General features: G+C 41.5%; 3 protein-coding genes across 8 annotated transcripts in view; all 3 read left to right on the forward strand.

The window, feature by feature from the left end:
* The first annotated feature begins 1,737 nt into the window (after nucleotides 1-1,737).
* On the forward strand, nucleotides 1,738-11,227 carry LOC112575852 (coiled-coil domain-containing protein 1-like). Of its 5 annotated transcripts, none has more exons than XM_025257923.1 (14): nucleotides 1,740-1,920; nucleotides 2,460-2,597; nucleotides 3,085-3,250; nucleotides 3,638-3,775; nucleotides 4,060-4,144; nucleotides 4,938-5,048; nucleotides 5,338-5,442; nucleotides 6,039-6,140; nucleotides 6,290-6,382; nucleotides 6,648-6,806; nucleotides 7,069-7,155; nucleotides 8,635-8,742; nucleotides 9,331-9,566; nucleotides 10,230-11,227. In XM_025257923.1, exons 2-14 carry the CDS (start codon nucleotides 2,488-2,490, stop codon nucleotides 10,323-10,325), a joined length of 1,596 nt encoding a protein of 531 aa, XP_025113708.1. In that variant the 5' UTR covers nucleotides 1,740-1,920; nucleotides 2,460-2,487; the 3' UTR covers nucleotides 10,326-11,227. The 5 variants fall into 5 exon arrangements, with proteins under 5 accessions (XP_025113710.1, XP_025113712.1, XP_025113708.1 ...); XM_025257924.1 differs by having other exon boundaries at nucleotides 1,914-1,994; XM_025257925.1 differs by lacking the exon at nucleotides 6,039-6,140 and having other exon boundaries at nucleotides 1,738-1,920.
* Nucleotides 11,228-14,657: 3,430 nt separating this feature from the next.
* Nucleotides 14,658-19,849, forward strand: LOC112575438. The gene is made up of 7 exons (XM_025257310.1): nucleotides 14,658-14,847; nucleotides 15,214-15,307; nucleotides 15,668-15,727; nucleotides 16,231-16,281; nucleotides 16,857-17,167; nucleotides 17,931-18,035; nucleotides 18,861-19,849. Exons 1-7 carry the CDS (start codon nucleotides 14,824-14,826, stop codon nucleotides 19,368-19,370), a joined length of 1,155 nt encoding a protein of 384 aa, XP_025113095.1. The 5' UTR covers nucleotides 14,658-14,823; the 3' UTR covers nucleotides 19,371-19,849.
* Nucleotides 19,850-21,248: 1,399 nt separating this feature from the next.
* LOC112575466 overlaps nucleotides 21,249-22,240 on the forward strand; it is an 8,778-nt gene continuing 7,786 nt past the window's right edge. Inside the window, exons 1-2 of one of the 2 annotated variants that reach the window (XM_025257352.1) lie at nucleotides 21,249-21,298; nucleotides 21,837-21,956. In XM_025257352.1, coding sequence (XP_025113137.1) covers nucleotides 21,947-21,956 — 10 coding nt within the window. In that variant the 5' untranslated portion in view covers nucleotides 21,249-21,298; nucleotides 21,837-21,946. Of the gene's footprint in view, nucleotides 21,299-21,819; nucleotides 21,957-22,240 lie in introns of those variants that run through there. The other variant, XM_025257351.1, reaches the window with a different exon arrangement.

The following is a 22,240-nucleotide window of genomic DNA, read 5'->3' on the forward strand; positions in this document are numbered from 1 at the left end:
GACTCCCCTTCAAAACAATAACCATCCCCCTTCCCTCCTCCCTCCACATTCATTCCCTCCTGCCATAAAGTTTGGTACAGGTACAGTAAATGAAACACAATTTACTGTGCTGTATTTATTTTTTTATTTTGTTTTAATAAATACACGTTTATTTCTTATTTCTTGTTGAGACTCATGTTTTTCTACATATTATATACAAATTAGGCCAGTAAATAGGCATTTTCTGGGGCTTGGAACGAATTAATCCAGTTTCCATTATTTCCTATGGGTTTCATTGCTTCGGTTCTCGAACAATTTGGTTCTCGACCGTCCTCCCGGAACGAATTATGTTCGAGAACCGAGGTATCACTGTATTGATATAATTATGTGCATGTGTGTTACTGTTATTGTTACTATGTACACACATATAAGTAGCTATGATATTTATAAATTATAATCTAGAATGTAAATAAATGTTCACTCCTAACGGGTTTTCTGCTTTTGTGGGTGTTGGTATGTGGTTTTGCTTGTCAGCAAGCGTGTATTATTGTGTAGTGTGTAACATGTATTATTGTGTAGTGTGTATTGTTGTGTAGTGTGTATTATTGTGTAGTGTGTATTATTGTGTAGTGTGTATTGTTGTGTAGTGTGTATTATTGTGTAGTGTGTAACATGTATTATTGTGTAGTGTGTATTGTTGTGTAGTGTGTATTATTGTGTTGTGCATATTAGTGTGTAGCGTAGTCAGGAATCTGGATCGAGGCACTGCAGCTGTAAATCAGAATAAGTATATACATTATATACATTATAGAAGAGATAGCTAAAAAAGCACGATATATGATTTACCTTCTGCCACTGAAAGTATACATATATAGCAGTTCTGGCCTGTCAGTTGATCTGTATTAAAAGTAGACAACACTAAACAAATTTCAAAAATCAGCAGTCTCACACACACACACGCGCGCGCGCGTGCACAAGACATTACAGTAATAGAAATGCATTTTAATGATGTATTACATTAAATGGTGTTTGTTATACGATATCTAAAAAGGGCTTTTGAATATTAAATTTCTAATAGTAAATATTATAAGGTTGACCAACTGTACGTCGTTAACACAGTAATAAAATAAAGATGAAAAACACCATGCGTTAACTGTTATTTTACCGTGTTCAAATCCATCTTTGCTTTAAATCAATTGTTCTGTCTGAAGAAAGAGGCAGAGTGATAAAGAAAAACAATACAACATCTTTTGAGACCATGTAAGTGGAATGACTGTTAAATGGTTCATTTGGAATTAATGGTAACTTCCAGCTTCCATCCAGTCAAAGCTCCACTTGTCATGCAGGTAGCACAGGTCAGTCCTACCGAAGGTCTGGGCCTCGCTTCATTTGAATGACTTGTACACGTGTGTGGACCACACAAGCATGACCAAACATTTCACTCGCCTCGTGTTGGTCAGGTTGACCTCTCAAGAACCATGTAGCTCTGGCTTGCGTACCACGTGATACACAGTCCCTATTGTCCCTATGTTTACATAGTTGTAGTTAACGGAAACAAAGGGTATGCACAGGGCAAACGGTACGCACAGTTTCCATGTGGGCATTGGCACTTAACACACATATGCCAGGAACACACACACACACACATACACACAGACAGTCATGCATGCAGTAATATATTTCCCCTGGGAAAACCCAAGGTCCGAAGGTAGAGGTCGTATTACAGGGTTTGGGTTTTACCAGTCTAGTCAGTGTCATGACAACCCACGCCCTTTATTTACAGCTACACCTTGTCCTGACACTTGCCACACTGCCAAACACCAGGTTCTAGTCACCACACCTGCCTGAGGTATGTGTAATGGTTTGCACAGTCTACGAGAGATGGCAGTGATCAAGGCCGTGTGTTTCTGAGAAATTACCAAGTGTGTGCCTCAAGTTCTGGTAGGTTTGCTTGTATCCCAACTCCTAGAAATTCCTTTGTGCTTCTAATGTAGAAATATTTGTCTAGGTCTGTGGTAAGTACAGAGATCTTTTGATACTGTTTACTGTCAGTGTGTAAAATTATTTGAGAGGCTCAGTACGTGTTTCGAATGATCCACCATCACTGCTTTGGCGACCAGGAATAGTTTTAATATCAACATAAATATTAATGAGTTTCGCATGTACAGAGAAGGTAACCAAGAAAATGGAAATATCAACTGTTGAGACCTATTCGCTGTTTACAGGTTTAAAGTCAAAGGTGAAAAGAAATCGAAAAGGAATAAAAAACATGGAAAGGTTGCCATAAAGAAGCTAACACAATTGGCGATAACAAGGCAAACCATTCGCTGTATTCTTGCTGTGTTACAAGACCAGTCTCACCAAAACTTAGGACTATAAAGAATGACAGTATTTACAAGTCGGTGTTGTCAACAACTTATTCTAATTCATTTGTAACTTGACCTAACTATACCTTTGAACTTTGTATTTGGTGTTTGCAGAGCAAGGCATTGGCGGACACAAAGAAGGATGCATAGAAGAGAACTGTCAGAAGACGACCAGTTCAAAATTTATGAATTGTCAGACGTCTGGACACAAAGGATGCTCAACCATGCTTTTGATAAAATGTATCAAAGAAAGTATGGACAGATACAACAAATGTTTTGTATTATATGCATATTACACTGGTATACCAGTATTATACCAGTCTTACGCTTGTTTACAAGTAGTGCATTTTTAAAAAGTGCGCATTTAAATGAATGCAGTAGCAAGGTAGCTAAAGAAAGTACAAGCTAAAAATTTTATTATACATGTATAAAATAGAGATATAAATGTGCATTATATGTATATTATATGAATGGAATATTCAGAGAGAGAGAGAGGAGAGAGAGGAGAGAGAGGAGAGAGAGAGAGAGAGCAAGTAAAAGAAAACAATTTCGACAAAAGTGGGAAAGAGAAAGCAAAAGGCGATTGAATGAAGGGTAAAGAAGGGAGCAGTAACTAGGAAGCATTAGGAAAAGGTCCAACTGTTTGTCTTTGTCTCTACCTCTCTCATACCTGTTCAAATCTGCGTCCGTTTCATCCGAATGTTAGTCCCTGTGCCCCTGTGTTTATCTGATACAAAAGGTTGCAAGAGCAATGGCTTGAAGACGAACTGGAGAGAGTCAGAAAACTGGGAGAGAAGATGGCCGCCACTAAACGGCGCTTACTGAACCGAGAGAAACTCAGTGACATCCAGTCAGTCGACAATCTAGAGAAATTACTGGAACAAGAAATCGAGTCTATTCCACAAGTAAGCACAGCTCTCATTGACAAAGATTTTCAAGAAAAAATCAAACATTTTCTCTCTTTCTCGAAAAGATTTAAACTTTGTCACTTTGGCTCTACGGGTTACCTCAAAATACCAACAAACAATCTGAATTCAAAAGACGAACATAATTTTAGAAAAAAAAATCTACAAACTAAATGATTAACTACACACGAAAAGACATGACAGTAAATCCTTTCCCCCTTTTTGTTGTAAAAGTCTTTGATTAAAGTTTATTTCTAGGAAGTCCACTTTTGAAGACTCCGCCAGCAAACAACCACAATACAGTCTTTTCACAGTTCCCACCCCTCTGAAATTTGGATATCTCTAGACTTAAAGAAGTGGACAAAATTGTAACATTTTCTGTTTCAGACCTATATGAACGTATTAGAGAAAGAAGACGAGGAACTTGCCGAAGCTGTAGTAGAAGAAATTGAAGAACTCGACATAGAAGACCTAGATGAATTCTCACAGGGACTGGAAGAAGAATTCGAGATTCAACATCTGCAGGTAAAAAGCTCATTAGAGCCTAACTTGCCTTGGAGTCGACTATCTTTACTGACTCTCTTGTTATCTGAGAAGATGCTAAAGATATTTATGACCTCAAGCAATGTTGTGCTAAAGCTGTACTCACACACTTGAGCTTCCCCTGCTTGCAAGGTCCAGTATTCAACAAGCTTCAGTGTCGGGTGAAAATTCAAATTACCTGTGACAAGTCGAGGAGAGCTGAGTTAAAAATGTAGTTAACTTTTTGAATGATAGCTTATGAAAATAAAATCCGATTTGCTTCTTAGATAACTGATGGTTGGGAAAAAAGAGAAACAAGAAGCATCAAATCCAAAAAGATGGACACGAAAGCTGCACCTGTTCACGTGTCAGGTATTTTATGCATTCATTTGATTATGTGGGAAAACAAGCTGTTCTTTAAGTCGAAATTAGTAGTTTATTGGACCCAGATAAATGTCAATTTGTTTTATGGAAAAATTCCACCGTCATGCGAAGATTGCAAACCAGTCAAAGGCGATAGAAAGTTTTGGAAAGTCGTTTGAATGAGGTCAGCATTAAGGTGTGTGGCAGAGGGGTAAGAGACTAGTAGCAAACTTGCTGGTCAACAGAGTATAGAGCATGATGCCGGAGTGCATCAGCGGCTGAACCAAGGAGGCGGGAGGGAGTCTGGAGGGTGAAGCAGGAAAGTAATTAAAAGAGTAGTAATGGCGACACATTTAGCGAGGGCAGCTCGGTGATACAGGGAGGCCAGCAAATAAAATAAGTTTAAAAAAAATCTAAAAGCACTTTTATTTGAAATGCACTAAAAAGGGTGACAGGTTTTCCTTAGGTCTCAGGACTTTGTTTAATTAATGTGTATAGCGGACAGGCGCCGTCCAGTGCTAATGGCCACACTTTAGTATTGTCAGGACTCAGCCTGAGTTTGTTTTCATTCATCCAACATTTTGTAGTTATAGCAACACTGCTAATGAGGGAAACAAATTTACAGGAAATATATCAACATCTCCTTCACTCACTTTACATACAAATGAAACCCGTCTCTTCTCAACGGTGTAGAAATGTCATAATATTTAGACATTGTTGCATTTCGCTTCTCAATATAAATTTCTTACATGTACATGCAAGATGATAAGTCAAAAGAAAAATGTGCCCGTTACACACGCAGTGGCGACGCCAGCAATGAGTGTAGCCAACAGGGTGGACAATGCCAAGGTGAAGACAACTGTTGGAGCTGCTGACGTCAGCGCTGGTGACAGGACGACGGTGGTTATGCAAGGTTTGCATGTTTGTCTACCCTGTCTCTCTACAGCATACCAACCGTTCACTGATAACTGTATTTGAAGATATTGTAAACCCAGGCAAGTAACTTTCCAGCCATGTCCATCATGAATTCGGTCTTCTGGATACTTTGTTTGTTTGTGCACAGGCCTGAGCCAAAGAATCTACACTCACGCACACTAAACACTAAACTTAGTTACTTCAATACTTGTTCATATACTCTCTCTTTCTCTCTGACACGCAGAGACATTGATAATAACATTGGTTACCCATTCTCTTTGGTGCAGGTGGCCAGATGAAAATTGCCGATGACACAAAGGATGCCGACATAAAGATCGCCCTGAGCGATGTCAACATGGAGCTGGGAAGTGACACCAGAATTAAAAGCGTAGGTGAGTGAGATCCATTACCCAAGATAGAGGATAGGAAAAAAAAAACTCGTAATAAGAACTAATTCAACTGTCTGTGTCCAAAGTTTATTCAATTTTGATAACAAAACGGAACAGTTCATGGCGGCTGGTATTAGGAGGACCGCCAGGATTCATCAACCAATAAGAATCTCTACTTTTCCTGCGACAAAGGTTTGCTCCAATGCCAATAATATACCACTAAATGTCTTCTCATTGTAGATGACATCTGTGTTTTAAAAAAATTGAAATAAAATTAAATCTTAGACGGCTGAATTAAGATCACTAGATCTTTAACTTGTTTTCGATCGTTATAGTTTACGGATGGTAATTAAAAACAATTTTACTTAGACTTGCTGAACTTGTCTTCAGAATAACTCTAGCTGCAATTATCTTCAAGAGACTTTAGTAGCAATGTTCACAAAGCAGTGTCCCCCACCCCCCAGGTCACAAAACAGTTTAGTTTCCCAAAATGTTCGGGGGTCAGGAAATGGAGCATGAGAGATGGGGTTGCTGACACCTTGATCTTTTCTGTATGAAGACTCCAGATAATCTGTCTGACATCACCCGTGTGTCACCAGGTGGGGGAATGGATCTGAAGGCTCTGAGCCACACAGTAGTGAATGTCAAGGCCGAAGCTCGAACAATCAAGATGGAGGACGGGAGCAAAATAGATGTCCATGGTGAGAGAACTCGATGAAACATTGAGAAACCGTGGCGGGTCCAACTAGCCTGACAGTATAAAACAAATTGTAAATCAGTCAGAAATATACACATTCAATACTTGGACATGCTTCTAGGATTTGAATGTTGACAGACATTTGCATTCCAGGTGATGACCTCGAAGGAAAATACGATGAGGCACTTGTTCACAAAGGAGCAGTTGATATTCAGATGGGACAAGGGGCGAACCTTGAGATTAGAGGTCTGTATATTGCCACCAGTCCCTTAGACATTTTGTGTGCAATGTGTAGTATGGAACAGCATGCTTGCTAGAATACTGCTCAGCAAACATAAATCATCACAAGAAATTTAAAGGGAGATATAAAGAACTATGTCAAATAAAACAAGAACGGAATAGAATCAATAAAAGGAGAAATGCTACAAAGAAAAGATGTCGGACGAAAGAATGAAATATCCTTTTATATGTAGCAATTAACATGTTTATTTGTTTGTCAACACATGGGAAGGAAATCTGCTGAAACATTTACGCACATTCACCAAGAGAGACCGAGAGGATGATGATGATGATGATGATGATGATGATGATGATGATGATGATGATGATGATGATGATGATGACACATGGATGATTCATTTTGATGACAACCAGAGGGTAGTTCCGGAAGGTAGGTTAGTTAATGTTATTTATTTCAATGTTACTGTGTCTTAGGGACATTTGTTAATGACAGAGACAAGTGAGGGGTGGGTGGAATGGGTGTTTTATGCCGAGCCAGCAACTAAAGTTATATCACAGCAAGACAGGCAGCCCTGTCAACACAGGCCACAGGCAGAGAAAGAACAGGGTGCCCGAGGTGAGAGCCGACAGAGGCCACACAAACAGAAAGAAGGCGATGACCAGCGACATTCAAGTAGGTACATGTGTTTCAGATGCTGATGACCAGCAAGACCTGCAAGGAATTGTGGGAAAAGATAATGTGACCGAGCGTCGGCAAACCTACCAGAACTTTCGACATGGTAATTATCCATCTTCAATGCCACGACATCTACAAGTGTAATGTACTTGAAACACCAAAGACACGACCTTAGGCCATGATTGTGTTAATAGGAATTGCTGTAGGTAAGTGATAATAATGCCAACTCAAGGACAGACAGAAGGCGAAAGATGACACATACAGATGGGGTGATGATGACATTCAGGTGGACTGAATACCATCTACAGAATACCATAAGCAGGGCAATGGTGATTTATAGTGCAAACGCCAGTCTCAGTTTTCATTCTGCGAATTTTGACCGGTCTTTATTAGGTGTCCAGATGTCTGAGACCAAGGATATGGATGGTAGCTGGGTTCCTGGGGTCTGTTATTATCCATAGAGACGATACAACAGGTTGGTCATTTCAGGTTCCTGGGAACCATCATCACGAATGACCTCACCTGTGACAACAATGTGATTGATATCATTAAAAGGTCTAGCAACAACTTTACTTTCTACGACACCTGAAGAGTTTCTGTGTTATGAGGTACATTCTGGGTTACTTTTACCGGGCGATGAGTGTGTGTGTACTGACATTCTCAACTGGAAGCACCACCCAGGAACAGAAAGTCATAGTCCACCGGGTGATCTACCCTTGTAGGTACTCTCTATATCCAGTGATCTACCCTGTGTAGGTACTCTCTATATCCAGTGATCTACCCTGTGTAGGTACTCTCTATATCCAGTGATCTACCCTGTGTAGGTACTCTCTACCCAGTGACCTACCCTGTGTAGGTATTCTATATCTAGTGATCTACCCTGTGTAGGTACTCTCTATATCCAGTGACCTACCCTGTGTAGGTACTCTCTATATCCAGTGACCTACCCTGTGTAGGTACTCTCTATATCCAGTGATCTACCCTGTGTAGGTACTCTCTATATCCAGTGATCTACCCTGTGTAGGTATTCTCTATATCCAGTGACCTACCCTGTGTAGGTATTCTATATCTAGTGACCTACCATGTGTAGGAACTCTCTACATCCAGTGATCTACCCTGTGTAGGTACCCTCTATATCCAGTGCAAGGTGTGTAAGATTGTGGTCAAGTCATACCCAGCCAATGACGCATTTTGTTGCATGACATCAGATGGCAGGTACAGAGATGTCCAGGCCAGAACAGTCTTGTAAGAAAGTTTTCACCGAAGTCCGCTGTAAGACGAATTAGCTAGAAGTCCGTAGACACTGTGTGTACCTGTAGAGGCTGAGAGTTTGTGTATGGGTGTGTACATGATTGCATGTGTTTGAGTATGTCTGTGCATGCAATCAGTGGTGGAGTTGATATGCATGGGTATTGTAAACATGTTGTATGAGAGTAATGTTTCACTGTCTTTTCTGTGGCTCGAGGACTAGATGTAAAAACAACCCCTATAACTTTTGCTTATTCTGTTATCCTAATGAATAACGATTTGCCATTGTCAATGTATGTGTCAAATTTATGACTTCCACATGTTGCTATGGCAGAACGATTGGCATTTTGGGAGGAACCAAAGAGATGGCTAAACCAGAGGAGAGCTAGAGACACGTTTTGCTTGAAGTTTAGCAACAAAATCCGTATGCTCGATTTCAAAGGTGAGTTTGTCGGAGGAATAGAAAACAGTATCTTAATTAAAAAATTGTACATTACAGCGCCAACATTAGGAAAGCACTCCCTGAATCCTGGCATAGTCACATATCCTGTAAAAACAAGAATACCTACATGTTTGGCTGATCAAAGTGGTCCACTGGTCAAGCGACTTAGACAACGCAAGAGAGGTGTGTGGAGGGAGCCAGGAGGTGATTCATACATCACTGCATTGCAGTGACAGGCGAATGATGGAGGATTGGACTGTACACAGATACATAAATAACATTTGATGAGAGATAACTCAATGTTGTGCCCACAGTATGGAGATAATGATCATCCAATCACGTGAAAGCACACCTGGACATGTTGAGTCTCGTGCCTGCCTAACGATGTCACTGGACTCAAGTCACTGACGAAGACAAACGCAAGAAAGTCATGATTCATGATTTCTTTCCCTTGGTATCCCTTTTGAACTGCTTATTCTATATATTTCTAAATAACGACCATGACCAAGTGGATGGCGAAAAGAGAGATGTTCTTCATGTACAAAATCCCATATTCTCACAAATCTCATGTTGATGGCGGTTTTGCAGGTCAACACAATCTTCAGACCTTTGAGTGCATTTGCCAGGCATGCCAGCATCGCAGACTAGTACGGAGGGATGCTTATATTCAGCAAGGCTTCTGGCCTGTCAGACGAGGAGCCTCAGAGATGATAATAGACATGGATGTCTTACATTTGTTCACCAGCCTGCAGGCCTGCTCTCAACACATGTCACAAACACGCTACCTGAATGTTTTACGAAACTTTTTCAAAGCGAAAAGCGAAGTAAGTATTTATTTTACACTTTAATCAGTGTTTCCTCTGTGAGAGTAAACAGCTTGCTCACATCAACCTTGCACTTGAGTAGTTACTTATGTGTGTTTACATTAAGCTTGATCTTAAGTATATTCTGGAAAAGATAGTCAATAATTATGTAACTGCAAAATGTAAAACGGGTGGAAAATGTTTGGTTTATGTATACTTGAAGCTGTTTTTGTCTAACCCTCGCATACAGGCACACAGACTCACAGTTTTCTCTCTTTCTTGCACGTATGTACGCACACATATACGCTATGTAACCCTCGTGTCAATGATTATCTCCATCACATATGTGTTACTTATGTACAGCAGCTAATTATCTCAATATTTGTCATCGAAACATTTTGATGTTGATCTGACTCTTATGGCTGTGAAAAACTAAATTATTACACAAAGACAAGCCACTTACACACACACACACACAACCCTCTCTCTCTCTCTCACACACACACAACCCTCTCTCTCTCTCTCTCACACACACAACCCTCTCTCTCTCTCTCACACACACAACCCTCTCTCTCTCACACACACAACCCTCTCTCTCTCTCACACACACACAACCCTCTCTCTCTCACACACACACACAGGCACTGTGTATCTCTCATTCTGATTCTAACTCTATCTGTGCAGACTAAGAAGCCAGGGAAATCATCCTACTCCGCCCTTTTCAAAGCTCTCGAAGAGTTTTGCGGACAAAAAGAGACTGAAGGGAGCAGAGGGCAGTGATGACAATGTACATCCGGCTAATCGGGGAAGAAATTTTCATCTAGAAAGCCAAGCAGGGAATAAGTTTCATCCATTGTTTTGAAACAGCATGTTACAGATTAACTTTTTACTATTAACAAAAAAGATCAAAAGGTCAGGTGTAAACAATGAGCATCAGAAGACATGCTTCAGTAACCTGTCTGGCATCATGTCAGCCAACCGCGCGCTAGGACGGTCAAAGGTCAATAACTGACAATTGAAGTCAAGTCTCTACCGCTGTGATCGAGCTGTTTCCCATCAAGCGATCGTAGTGCACCATTATGACACACACACACACACACACACGTACTCATGCCATATACAGTTAGTATAAAATTAGTCAGTAAAGTATTTTTTCTGAAAAAAAGACTTTATTGTTTTCCGAGTACATTTTCAGACATGAGTCCAACAGAAAAAAGAAAGAAACTGAGAAATAACAGGAAACTGTTTTCGTGAGTTTGGAAATTAACATTGTAGATTTTGATGAAAGCAAAATGTCTAATACAATTTGACAAGCCATCCGAAGAACAACCTGTGCCCACGTCCACAATACGTGGCTGTGTTTGTGCTGCGGACGTGACGTAGACTGCCTGCAGGAGAGATGTGACGTACGTGTAGTCGGCGTACTTATCGTTGTGTAGTCGGCGTACACTCGGTCACAGCAGCCCTCCATCGCAGCACCATCACGTCCACGTCAGCACTACTGAGAAAGTGCACATCCCATTGCAGAAATAAAACTGTCATGGACAGGCTGTCACAACAACATCTATAACTGATAACACAAAAAGTTTACTCGTGATAAAACCTTTACAGTAGCCTGATCTCTGTGTTGATATTTTGGAGAAAAAAATAAAAAGGCAACACAAAGGGTGGGGCACAGCGAATGCTTGTGTTAATTGGTCTGTTCCTTAGATAAGGTGCGGACATAAAGGACGAGAAAACAAGAATGCTTTTGGTTGCTGTCTTGTGTTCTTGAGCAGAATTTTTCTTAATTTAATTGATTGTAAAAAATAAATAATTGCTAGATTTTAAGGACTGTACTTTTCTTTTTGTTTCATTTGTGTGTTCTTAATGTTGGTACACTGGATCTTGCTGGGCTTCGAGAAGAGCAGACATTGAGAAAAAAAGACTGTTGCGTCTGTTGGATGCCATCGGGTCGACAACTCACCCAACATCGTGAAATCTGCTTGTGCGACTTCCACTTCTATTTGAAGTAGCAACAGCTTAATCAAGGCCTTGGTCGACATCAGCCTTAGACGATTACAGAGAACTTTGAGGATTTTGAATAACATGAATAAGAGATGAAGACGAAGACGAACTCTAAGCATTATAGACTAAAATTTAAATATCGTGTTAGAATTCCTAACCCTCGCTTTCCAGGATGACAGCACATAAAACTAGAATCGACAGTGATATATCCATTGTCACGTTCTCCCAGGTGGAAGGCCGCCAGGGTACTGAGAGTGACAGCAATGGCCATCGCTGTCTTCTACTTTGAGGACCTTTTGTTATGGGCCGGGGATGTCGAGAGAAACCGTGGGCCACCCACAACCACTAAGCAGTGTAAACCTGTCACAGCCGGCGTGTCACGTCGGAACAGTGTTGATGAAGGGCTCCCCCATTTTGTTGTGCAACTGAACGGAACTCGTAGATCCATCACAGAGGCCTATGATAGTCCGGATCAGACCCTCATCCACTTGGAATGACCGAAGGGTGTCGCACAGTCCCTCGTGCCAGACCCGGTCGAAAGCCTTTTTGAAGTCCACAAAGTTCTGGTTTATTGAGATACCATCATCCCGTCATTGGCACACAAGGGTGAGATGCTGCAGGACATGTTGACAACAGTCTCTAACAGCTATGTAGATAACAAACGGTTGTATCTCAGCCTCTAAATTAAAAAAAATATATATATATTGTCTCTAGCGGTTTGAATTTGAGTAAAAGTTTGATACAGCTATACAAACATACAAAGACACATGCACAAACACATTTGTAGCGAAACTAACCAAAATGAATGAGAAAAAACACACCTGCTTTCAAAAGGCAAGACTACCAATCCCTAATCCCAATCAATCGTTTTTGAAAATTTGGAAATGCTTTTGACGCTCGCCGACTGTAAACTTTAGGGTAAACTTAGAGCAGGCAGGTATCGATGCATAAATAACATCACACAAGTGCTTACATACAATAGGTATTCACATTTTAGGTGTAGAAGTAGGCATACATATTTCACGTATAAATGTGTAAAAAGAATTGTACAAGTGTGAGGCCTTGGACATTTTTTCAAGAAGTTTTCTGATGAAAGTTATCCCGTGTAGACTCCGAGGACCTGTATCAGGGACACAGACATCTGTCGTCCCACTGTTTATCAGCTGTAAAGAGGAATTTCATACCCTTCGTATCTGAACTATTAATGCCTGCTTTACAAAGTTTTACAAACACTTTTTTTGTAAAAAAAATTCCTTTCCATCGCTGCTCAGGTAACATACACCGCAATTTGTGTGGGAAATAAGCTTCGAAAATTGTTTCTTGCTATCTTTGTACCTAACAAAATCTTCGACAAAGAAGTAGGGTTCACTTTCAATAAATCTACAAAAAGAAATTTATAACTGTAATTAGCACATTGTAAATTATATTCGCATTATCGCTTCTTGAGTCATCTAGTGCTAATATTTTGCTTTTGAGATGATATTTTTTCTGAAACCTCAACCTCCAAGAAGCCAGAAGAAAACGTTTGTCTCTTGGCAACAGCCAGAGTCGTGGCTTCGTCTGTCCAGATGCTCTACAGCTCTTGTCGGCATTTATTTAAGACATACTAGGTTCACATCTTATTTCCAATTATTCAGAAATCTATGAAAGCAATTTTCTTTCCTTTAGATTTACTGAAAGTGCGTTTTTACTAAATTAAATTAACAGGCAACAGCTAGCACTAAGAACATGGCAACCTGGGACTGGAGGGGCAATGGTAGCCTACCTCTCAAAGAATATAATGTAGGGGCATCTTTACCCCCAACCCCAGTGTTTGAGATATGATTCTGCACACAGTCGAAAAAGGTTAAAAAGATTCTAGAGAAATAAAAATAAATGAAGACAGAAAGGACAAGTTGATAAATCCAATCAGTTGAGTTGTTGAGAATACGAGAGTGGCAACCGGTAAATAAGTTGCAGGCTGTGGTGGAAACACAGGAACTGTCACTAACCGATGTGTTGTAGTTTGGATGCGAACCTGTAAGTGTGTGCGTACATGTATGTAATGTGTGTGTCTGTATGATTAACAAGTGAATGTTTTTGCTTAACGCTCGTAGCACTGGCCAACATCTTAATGAATGCAGGTGACAAGTACACTAGGAAGTTGACCGTCCACTCTGTTTATGTTTCGTGTGTGTAGGTGTCACATGAAAGGTATCAAAAGCCTTGTTTGTGTTAACTGTGTGTACAGTTTAGTGTAATAGTCCATGTTTACAGTTAGTGTGTGGGTTGCACGTGTAAGGAGAGGGATAACATGTTTAACATGTCGAGTGTGTGGAGGTGCTTTGTCTAAACTGTAGTATTGCTTTTTCGGTGTTTGACAATATAATGTCAAAGGGTATAACAACCAAAGAATGGGACACGTTAAGCCATGGGTGAGCCAACTGTCCACATGGACACAGGAATGAGTAGAGATGTCCTTACATCAGCTTTGTTAGCAGTAGAAAGATGTCTCAGTGTCATCTCACCCAGTTGTACAATCTCTAGTTGCACTGCACTATTTCCATGAGAATAATAATAAGTATCGCAACTTTTCAAATTAAACAATGGCCATTGCAACTCGGGCAGTGTCATTGACATTAAACTGAGCTTGACCAATGTGTATCAGTCCATGGCCAGAACAATCAAACAAGTGAGGACAGAGTAGGCAAGTGTCACCAACCACTGACTACACTGGGCTGTCAATATGTTTACAGGTGTAAATGTCTTCGTGCCTGTAAGTGTGAATGGGTGCGTAAAGGTTTGTGTGATAGACTGTGTACGTGTTCTACCGACGACAATCATGTCCGTGGTGTGGGAGATTTCATAAGCAACCCTATCTCCCATCACATCCAAGGGTCTTTGCACTCCCTCCTACACATCACGTGACTACACGAGTCTGTCACCGCAGCCAGCATGTCAGCGACAGCACCAGCTACATGGACGCTCTCCACGCTCTCTGACGTCAAGCATCGGATGACCTCATTCCTACGCACTCACACCATTGATTTGACGTCACTCACACACGTCGGTTCTGACGCAGTTGCTGCTATAAATAGCCCGACTGACATGCGCAGTACACGGACACCAACGTGTCGTAGAATATAATGGCGTCCACCTCCGTGTGCGTCGTTGTGAAGACGTGGACAATGGCGACAGTGTGAGTCCTGACAGACAGGATGAGCCTGCCACGCACAGCTCCGACCATTTTGTTTACACGCGAGAAGTAAGCGACAGAATTACTTGAGGCGATATGCGACGAATCTTCTTTAGAAGGGTGAGACTGATCATGGCTGTGTGTTTTGTTTATCCTTCCACTGTGTTTACGTTTGACTTTGTTTATCCTTCCACTGTGTTTACAACGTTTGACTTTGTTTATCCTTCCACTGTGTTTACGTTTGACTTTGTTTATCCTTCCACTGTGTTTACAACGTTTGTCTTTGTTTATCCTTCCACTGTGTTTACGTTTGACTTTGTTTATCCTTCCACTGTGTTTGTGTTTGTCTTTGTTTATCCTCGGCGTAAACCACCAACCCTCGCACCCAGCCCCCGTCACACACCGCACTAACCACAGCAATGTGTGACACCTGTACACCTGTACACCTGTACACCTGTGCTTTAACAACACATTTGTTTGTTTCAGAAAACAAGGAAACGGAGGAAAGTTCAACTGCTGTTGCTGTTAATTTTGCTTATGACTACAGGTGTAGTCCTCGTGACCTACACTGGCCTCACAGGTAGTTATCATATCTTTATGGCTTCCTCTAGACAGAAAGTACAGATGAGTATTTGGCTATTTCAGTCATCTGCCAGGCTTACAAAACTCGCAGATTCCTTCATCGACAGATTTCTGCCTCAAATACAATTTATTTTATGATTTAATCCTCTTTACCCCGTGCTTGTCTACACAGTGCACTCACATGCCTGAGGTCAGCTTAAGCCATCCAATGGTGCAGCATTGTCATGATGAACAAGAGTATAAATATCTATATACTTACGAACTACACAAACAAATGTGTCAATAATCAAATGTCCGTACATCGTCTCAGACTCTAAGTGACAAAATATTTTAAATATTCATTTACATATTACAAAAGGCAACGGCAGTGCGGAATTTGACAAGGAAACAATCAGGCAGTATCTTCAAAGACGGGAAGGTATATTTGTTAATTAAAACGCTTTCATCATCATCATCATCATCATCATCATCATCATCATCATCATCATCATCATCATCATCATCATCATCATCATGAGTATGGACGTTGACATTTTCGGTTCATGACAATATATAACAAATTTGTTGAGACGATAATGTATTTGTAAACTTGCTTACGATGCTTGTAGTGTTGACGGCAAGTTGTTTATGTCTATGTTTATGTTTATGCTGTACACAATTTGTTTGTCTGCTGTGACTCACTCTCTGACCTCTCCACACAGTCTTACCCACGCGGTCACAGACTTCAATGATTTCATTGACTTGCATGTTGATGCCAAAGACACACGGTGACAAGACAAACAGTTCATTATACATGCCTGAGCACTTACAGACATGCTAACACACATGAACGCACATGCAGACATACAAACGTGTAGAAGATAATCTTTGTGACTGAAGACTTTCCTGGATATTTAAGCATCCTGATCTCTGTCTCTTCAGTCTTCAAAGTTACCAAGGGCCACTTTGCCAACACCACTTGTGAAAATGAAGGTATGATATAACAGTTGTTAGCTTTACATCGACTATGAATATTTTCTAAATTGATTTCTCCAAATATGTCTAAGTAGTTTATGCTAGTTTATCTCTATGGACTTCATATCGTCTGCTGCCTTTCCGACTTCTTTATGTCCATTCTCACAACGTGCTTTACTTGGAGCACTTGTTTTTAACGTGTAACAGCTAACGACTTCGGAAACTTCACAATGAAAAGTTTGAGCATCTTCTGAGTTTCATCATTGTTAACTGACTGATGATTACCTGAAAGATTTCTTGTTTCCTGTTTTGATACTGAGAGATGCGCGCGTAAGTATAAAGAAATCATTACAGATACGTGTAAAACTCACGACCAGACTTCTTTCTTCTAGTCCACAGTAAGTAAAGAAGAGTCAGTGCCAATGTAGACATGATCCTAATCTGAAATTGATGATATTTACTTCAGATAGCAATAACAAATCTCGCCAATAAAGTAATGGAGTAACATTTGATTGAGTCTTGAGACGACTGAGAGGTTTTCCTACCTGTGATAGATGTCACGTGACGTGTTAGGTCTCGTGTTGGTCGCTCAGATGCCGGACCCTGTGTGGATCCTGCTTGTACCACGACCTTCCTGCCACCCAGGGTGAGACTAGAGAGACTTGTGAGCACCCAGTACCCCGTTAGTCCCCGCCATCGGCAGGTGCTGCGCTCCCTGGGGGCCCGGGTACCTCCCGCCGACATCGTCTTCCTGACGGCGGCCTCACAGAACCACTTCGATGAGAGTCAGGGCGTCGTCAAGGACCTGCACGAAAAGGTCTTCCCCTGGCTTCACAGCAACACCGACTATTCTTATCGCTTGATCTACTACAACCTGGGTCTCACCAAGGAAAGCTTGGCACTGGTGAGATACGTCAGTCTGTCTGTGTGTCTGTCTGTGTGTCTGTGTGTCTGTCTGTCAGTGTGTATGTCTGTCTGTCTCTGTCTGTCTGTCTATTCTTATCGCTTGATCTACTACAACCTGGGTCTCACCAAGGAAAGCTTGGCACTGGTGAGATACGTCAGTCTGTCTGTGTGTCTGTCTGTGTGTCTGTGTGTCTGTCTGTCAGTGTGTATGTCTGTCTGTCTCTGTCTGTCTGTCTATTCTTATCGCTTGATCTACTACAACCTGGGTCTCACCAAGGAAAGCTTGGCACTGGTGAGATACGTCAGTCTGTCTGTGTGTCTGTCTGTGTGTCTGTGTGTCTGTCTGTCAGTGTGTATGTCTGTCTGTCTCTGTCTGTCTGTCTATTCTTATCGCTTGATCTACTACAACCTGGGTCTCACCAAGGAAAGCTTGGCACTGGTGAGATACGTCAGTCTGTCTGTGTGTCTGTCTGTCTGTCTGTCTGTCTGTCTGTCTGTGTGTCTGTCTGTCAGTGTGTATGTCTGTCTGTCTCTGTCTGTCTGTCTATTCTTATCGCTTGATCTACTACAACCTGGGTCTCACCAAGGAAAGCTTGGCACTGGTGAGATAAGTCAGTCTGTCTGTCTGTCTGTCTGTCTGTCTGTCTGTCTGTCTGTCTGTCTGTCTGTGTGTATGTGTGTTTGTCTGTCTGTCTGTCTCTCTCTGTCTGTCTGTCTCTGTTTGTCTGTCTATCTAAAAGCGCATCCTCTATATGTTTCAGCTCAAAAAGTACTGCAGATGTCACGTGCTGCGTTTCCCATTCAAGTTGCTACCTCCAGTCTTCAAGAATGTGAAGAAGTACCTGTGGAAACCCTTGCTTGTGAAGGCCAGTATCGGTCTCCCCCAGTCTTGTGAATTGTCTTGATAATCATCACACTAATCGTCACACTAATCATCACACCAATCATCACACCAATCATCACACTAATCATCACACCAATCATCACACTAATCATCACACCAATCATCACACTAATCATCACACTAATCATCACACCAATCATCACACTAATCATCACACTAATCATCACACCAATCATCACACCAATCATCACACCAATCATCACACTAATCGTCACACTAATCGTCACACCAATCATCACACCAATCATCACACCAATCATCACAGTAATCATCACACTAATCGTCACACTAATCGTCTCCCCAATCATCACACCAATCATCACACCAATCATCACACCAATCATCACACCAATCATCACACCAATCGCAGTGTGCATAGACCAGAGGCGGCTGCTGATGCCACTGTAGTTAATGACTATCAATGGATCTCTCCAAAGCTATTGCCGTTAACATTTTAATGACTATTGTATCAAGTTCAATTGCTTTCACGCTGTTACAATAATAATCATATTCTGATTTATATTATTATCTAAAGAGTAAAGAACAAAACCTGAACTGTTCAAACATACTAAAGTCTTCACTTACTTTTCAGAAACTAAACTCAGATTCAAAATTTAATTTTGAAATCTTCTATCAATTAAAACAGTTTTAAGAAAATAGTCTCTGCATGTTACTGAAGTCACAAACTGTGATATGTTGGCAAGAAATGGTCTGTGTTGACAAGATTAGGTTTGTTTACTATGTATATCTGGGGTTTGTTTGTCCCTCCTTCCGTTCCCTGACGCAGGCACACAGTTCTCACTGCAAGCTGCTGATGTGGATGGATGCCTCGGTCCGCTTTAAGTTCGGTGATGTGAGTCTCATCATCCAGCGAGCCATGGCCAACGGACTTTTTATTCAACGCAACGACTACATGATGGCGAGACACGTGATGCCAGCGATGCTGCAGTATTTTCACACTGAAGCCTGTCTCCTCGCCCCCTTCTATGAGACGGAAACAAACTTCTTGGTAGTCAAGAACGAGCGACTTATGAGCAAAGCTGTGCTGGACCCTTGGCTGGCCTGTGCATTTGCTCCGAGATGTATTTATCCCGGCCATAACTGGAGAAGCCTCGTCACCTGTCCTGAGGGTAAACAAGGGTACAGCTTGTGTCACAGGTTTGACCAGGCGGCTTTAGGTGTCATTCTTGTGACACTCTTTGACTTGAAATTGTCTCACCTTGTAGCTCCTGACAAGAATACTACTTATTACCTCGCGAAAGATGACAAAGTGGACTATTTTCCCGACACAGTGTAAACAGTTTACATTTCTGAAATAATTCAGGTCAACTGTTTGTGTCCCAGAGTTCGCCAGATACGCAAAGTGTTGGTGAGCTGCTCTCGTCCTACCTTGCCTCACAGAGGTACGATTCTCTTCCATCCATCTCTGTGACAGACAGACAGTTTACTACTTGTATCAGCTCTTCTTCACGAAGCTTTATTGTTGGTAAAGAGCCGTGACGTCAGCTGTGTACCGGGTACAGAACTCGACATGTCTATTTATATTATTACTATTAGTTGTTATTATGCAGCGCCACCTGGTCTTAATAGGTTGTAGTCAAGACACATAATTAGCTGAGACACTTAGTCGTTTGCTTTACTCCTGTAGTGTAACTAATTTCATGTGCTATCTCATGTTTGTACTAGTATTGGGATTGATTTTATCTTAAATATTATTTCGTTCGGATCGGCTGTTTGCTGCTAAAGTTTTGTCTCAGTTGACTTAATAAATCAAAGATCTTCATTTTGGATGAATTTTGCGATTTTGTTTACATATTATTTTATGATGCTCTTTCCTGCATTTTATAAACCATCGTTCATATTGTACGCCATTCGGTTCGGGGGATACAAGCTTACAAACACGACACCGTCTACTCTCACCTTAGTCCCGGACATCTGCAATGTCACATCTTACTTTAAGAAGCTGGTTCTCCCACGTGACCACCCTGACCAACGAAAGTAGTGACTGGCAGTGGCTGAGGATGTTTGGAATGCGTTCACAACATAGTCCTATACACGGTCTGCTCATGTCCCACCGTGACCACGCTGACCAACACACCACAGTCCTTAGTCCAGGAGCAGCTAAAGTAGGGCCCGAGGGACCGGCATGTCTGCCGAAATGTGAAGCAAAGTATAGTTGTCTTCTTGTTGTGAGTGGATCACTGACCACAGTGACTACACGAAGTACAGCAACAGAGGCTTTCAGCATCGGCTTATGCCACACGATGACCACGCGCACCAACGCAACGACTGCCACAAGCATTGGCTTATAGAGTACAGTGATCACGTGACCAAGTAAACCACCACCAGTAGGACTGGTTAAACACACACACACACGTGCTGCGCCCCTCCCTCCTCGTCGCTCACAAAAACATGAACTGTCCTCGGTCTGCAATGATAACAGTAAACTCAACACCAGAGGGAGTCCAGTCCGGCTCACCCACCCGAGTCAGGGCTGAGCACAGTCACGACGAAAGAGGAAGTTGACAGTGAATTCACAAACTTTGACACAGTTGATGTAAATACTGTAGCTACTTCTTGACAACTAGAAAATCATTTATCTTACTATCTGTGTCTTAAACATGTGGATGCCCCTATTAACGGGAAATGATCGGGACTACCTGCGGCTGGATGGTCTGTTGATCGCCGCTGTCCTCGCTGATGATGACCTCTCCTGGCGACGATTCTTGTCCACAAATGTTTTGCTGTATTTTTTGCTTCAAGCAATGATGACAGCGGCGATGACGATAATGATTTCACCAACCACCATCTTGCAAAGGTAGAACCACAGTGTGCTGGGTCACGATGCCAACAAAGGACACTATGGCAAAATTGAATGAAGTGCCTGGGTGAGGATGAAGACCTGAGGAGAAGACGAAAGTTTGCTAAATTGTGAAAGCTAGAGGTGGGGTTCGAGGTTGCACCCCAAAGTTTCAAATTCAGACACAGTTGTAAGAGAAACGACAGGAAACTCCACATAGTGGTCCAGGTTCTTTCCCTTGTATTCTCTTATTTTCCTGTCTTTGCTGGTATGACCCGAATGACACCTTGGCCTACACATCCCCCACAAAGGTCACGAGATAAGTATTGTCTGAGTCTTTCAATGACAAGCCACCATGACACACTGTGACATCGTTAGGGGACTCTGGTACTATGCTGCCACTGACATCAGCCAAAGCCAGACAGGTGTTTACTGATTCCCACTCCACATTCTCAACAGTACAACCGACTTTATCAGTATTTTGTTGCTGTTGTTGTTGTTGTCGTCGTTGTCGTTGTTGTTGTTGTTGTTGTTGTTGTCGTCGTCGTCGTCTAGGACCTCATTTTTTTCTGTTTCTCAAGTCTTGTTAACCATTATTTTCACGTTGTGCAGAATTCTACCTCAAACATTTGGGTGGAGGGCAAAACCAAATGTGCACCCCTCCCCACCATTATTCTGATTGTGGCACCCCCTTCCCCACCATTCCTACGTCACTGTGTCATGTGATCCCCATCGTGGCGATGACTGTGTGTGCGTGCCTCCGCTCACCTGCCTCACCTGTAATCTAACCTGTCTGTTAATTTAATTTATCGTCTGTCTGTAAAAACGCAGTCCTAGCAAGGTGAAATTAAAGAACATTGTTGTTGTTGTTGTTGTTGTTGTTGTTGTTGTTGTTGTTGTTGTTGTTGTTGATGATGTTTGATATTAATGTCAACCTGGTATGTCTTCAATAACCGCGGGCAGACTACCTGCAGATCATCTGCTGGAGACGGTCGACTCGGACTTACCCAGAGGTAGACATCGTCTCTCTCCTGGCTTCTTGAAGGGTGTGATTTCAGAAAGAAGTCATCTCAATGGATAAAGGTAAGTAAAATAAATAACTTAAAAATGACATAATAAATGCATATATCTTGGTTAAATCCTATTTTTATGTGTTGCAATTCTAAGAAGCAAGTGGCAGCCATTACAATATGTTAACTGCAGTTTAGTCAAGGATCATTGAGGCCCTCTTCAAATGCCAGCCACAGGTATCTATAGTAACTACAATATCACAAAATGAAGTCTTCATGAGATTTTTACAATTTGTGTTGCACGAGACTGATTACATATTTTGAAACTAATTAGATAAAAAGTCTGCACACACTACA

Source organism: Pomacea canaliculata, linkage group LG11 (assembly GCF_003073045.1).
Source record: "Pomacea canaliculata isolate SZHN2017 linkage group LG11, ASM307304v1, whole genome shotgun sequence".
NCBI classification, from domain to species: Eukaryota; Metazoa; Mollusca; class Gastropoda; order Architaenioglossa; family Ampullariidae; genus Pomacea; species Pomacea canaliculata.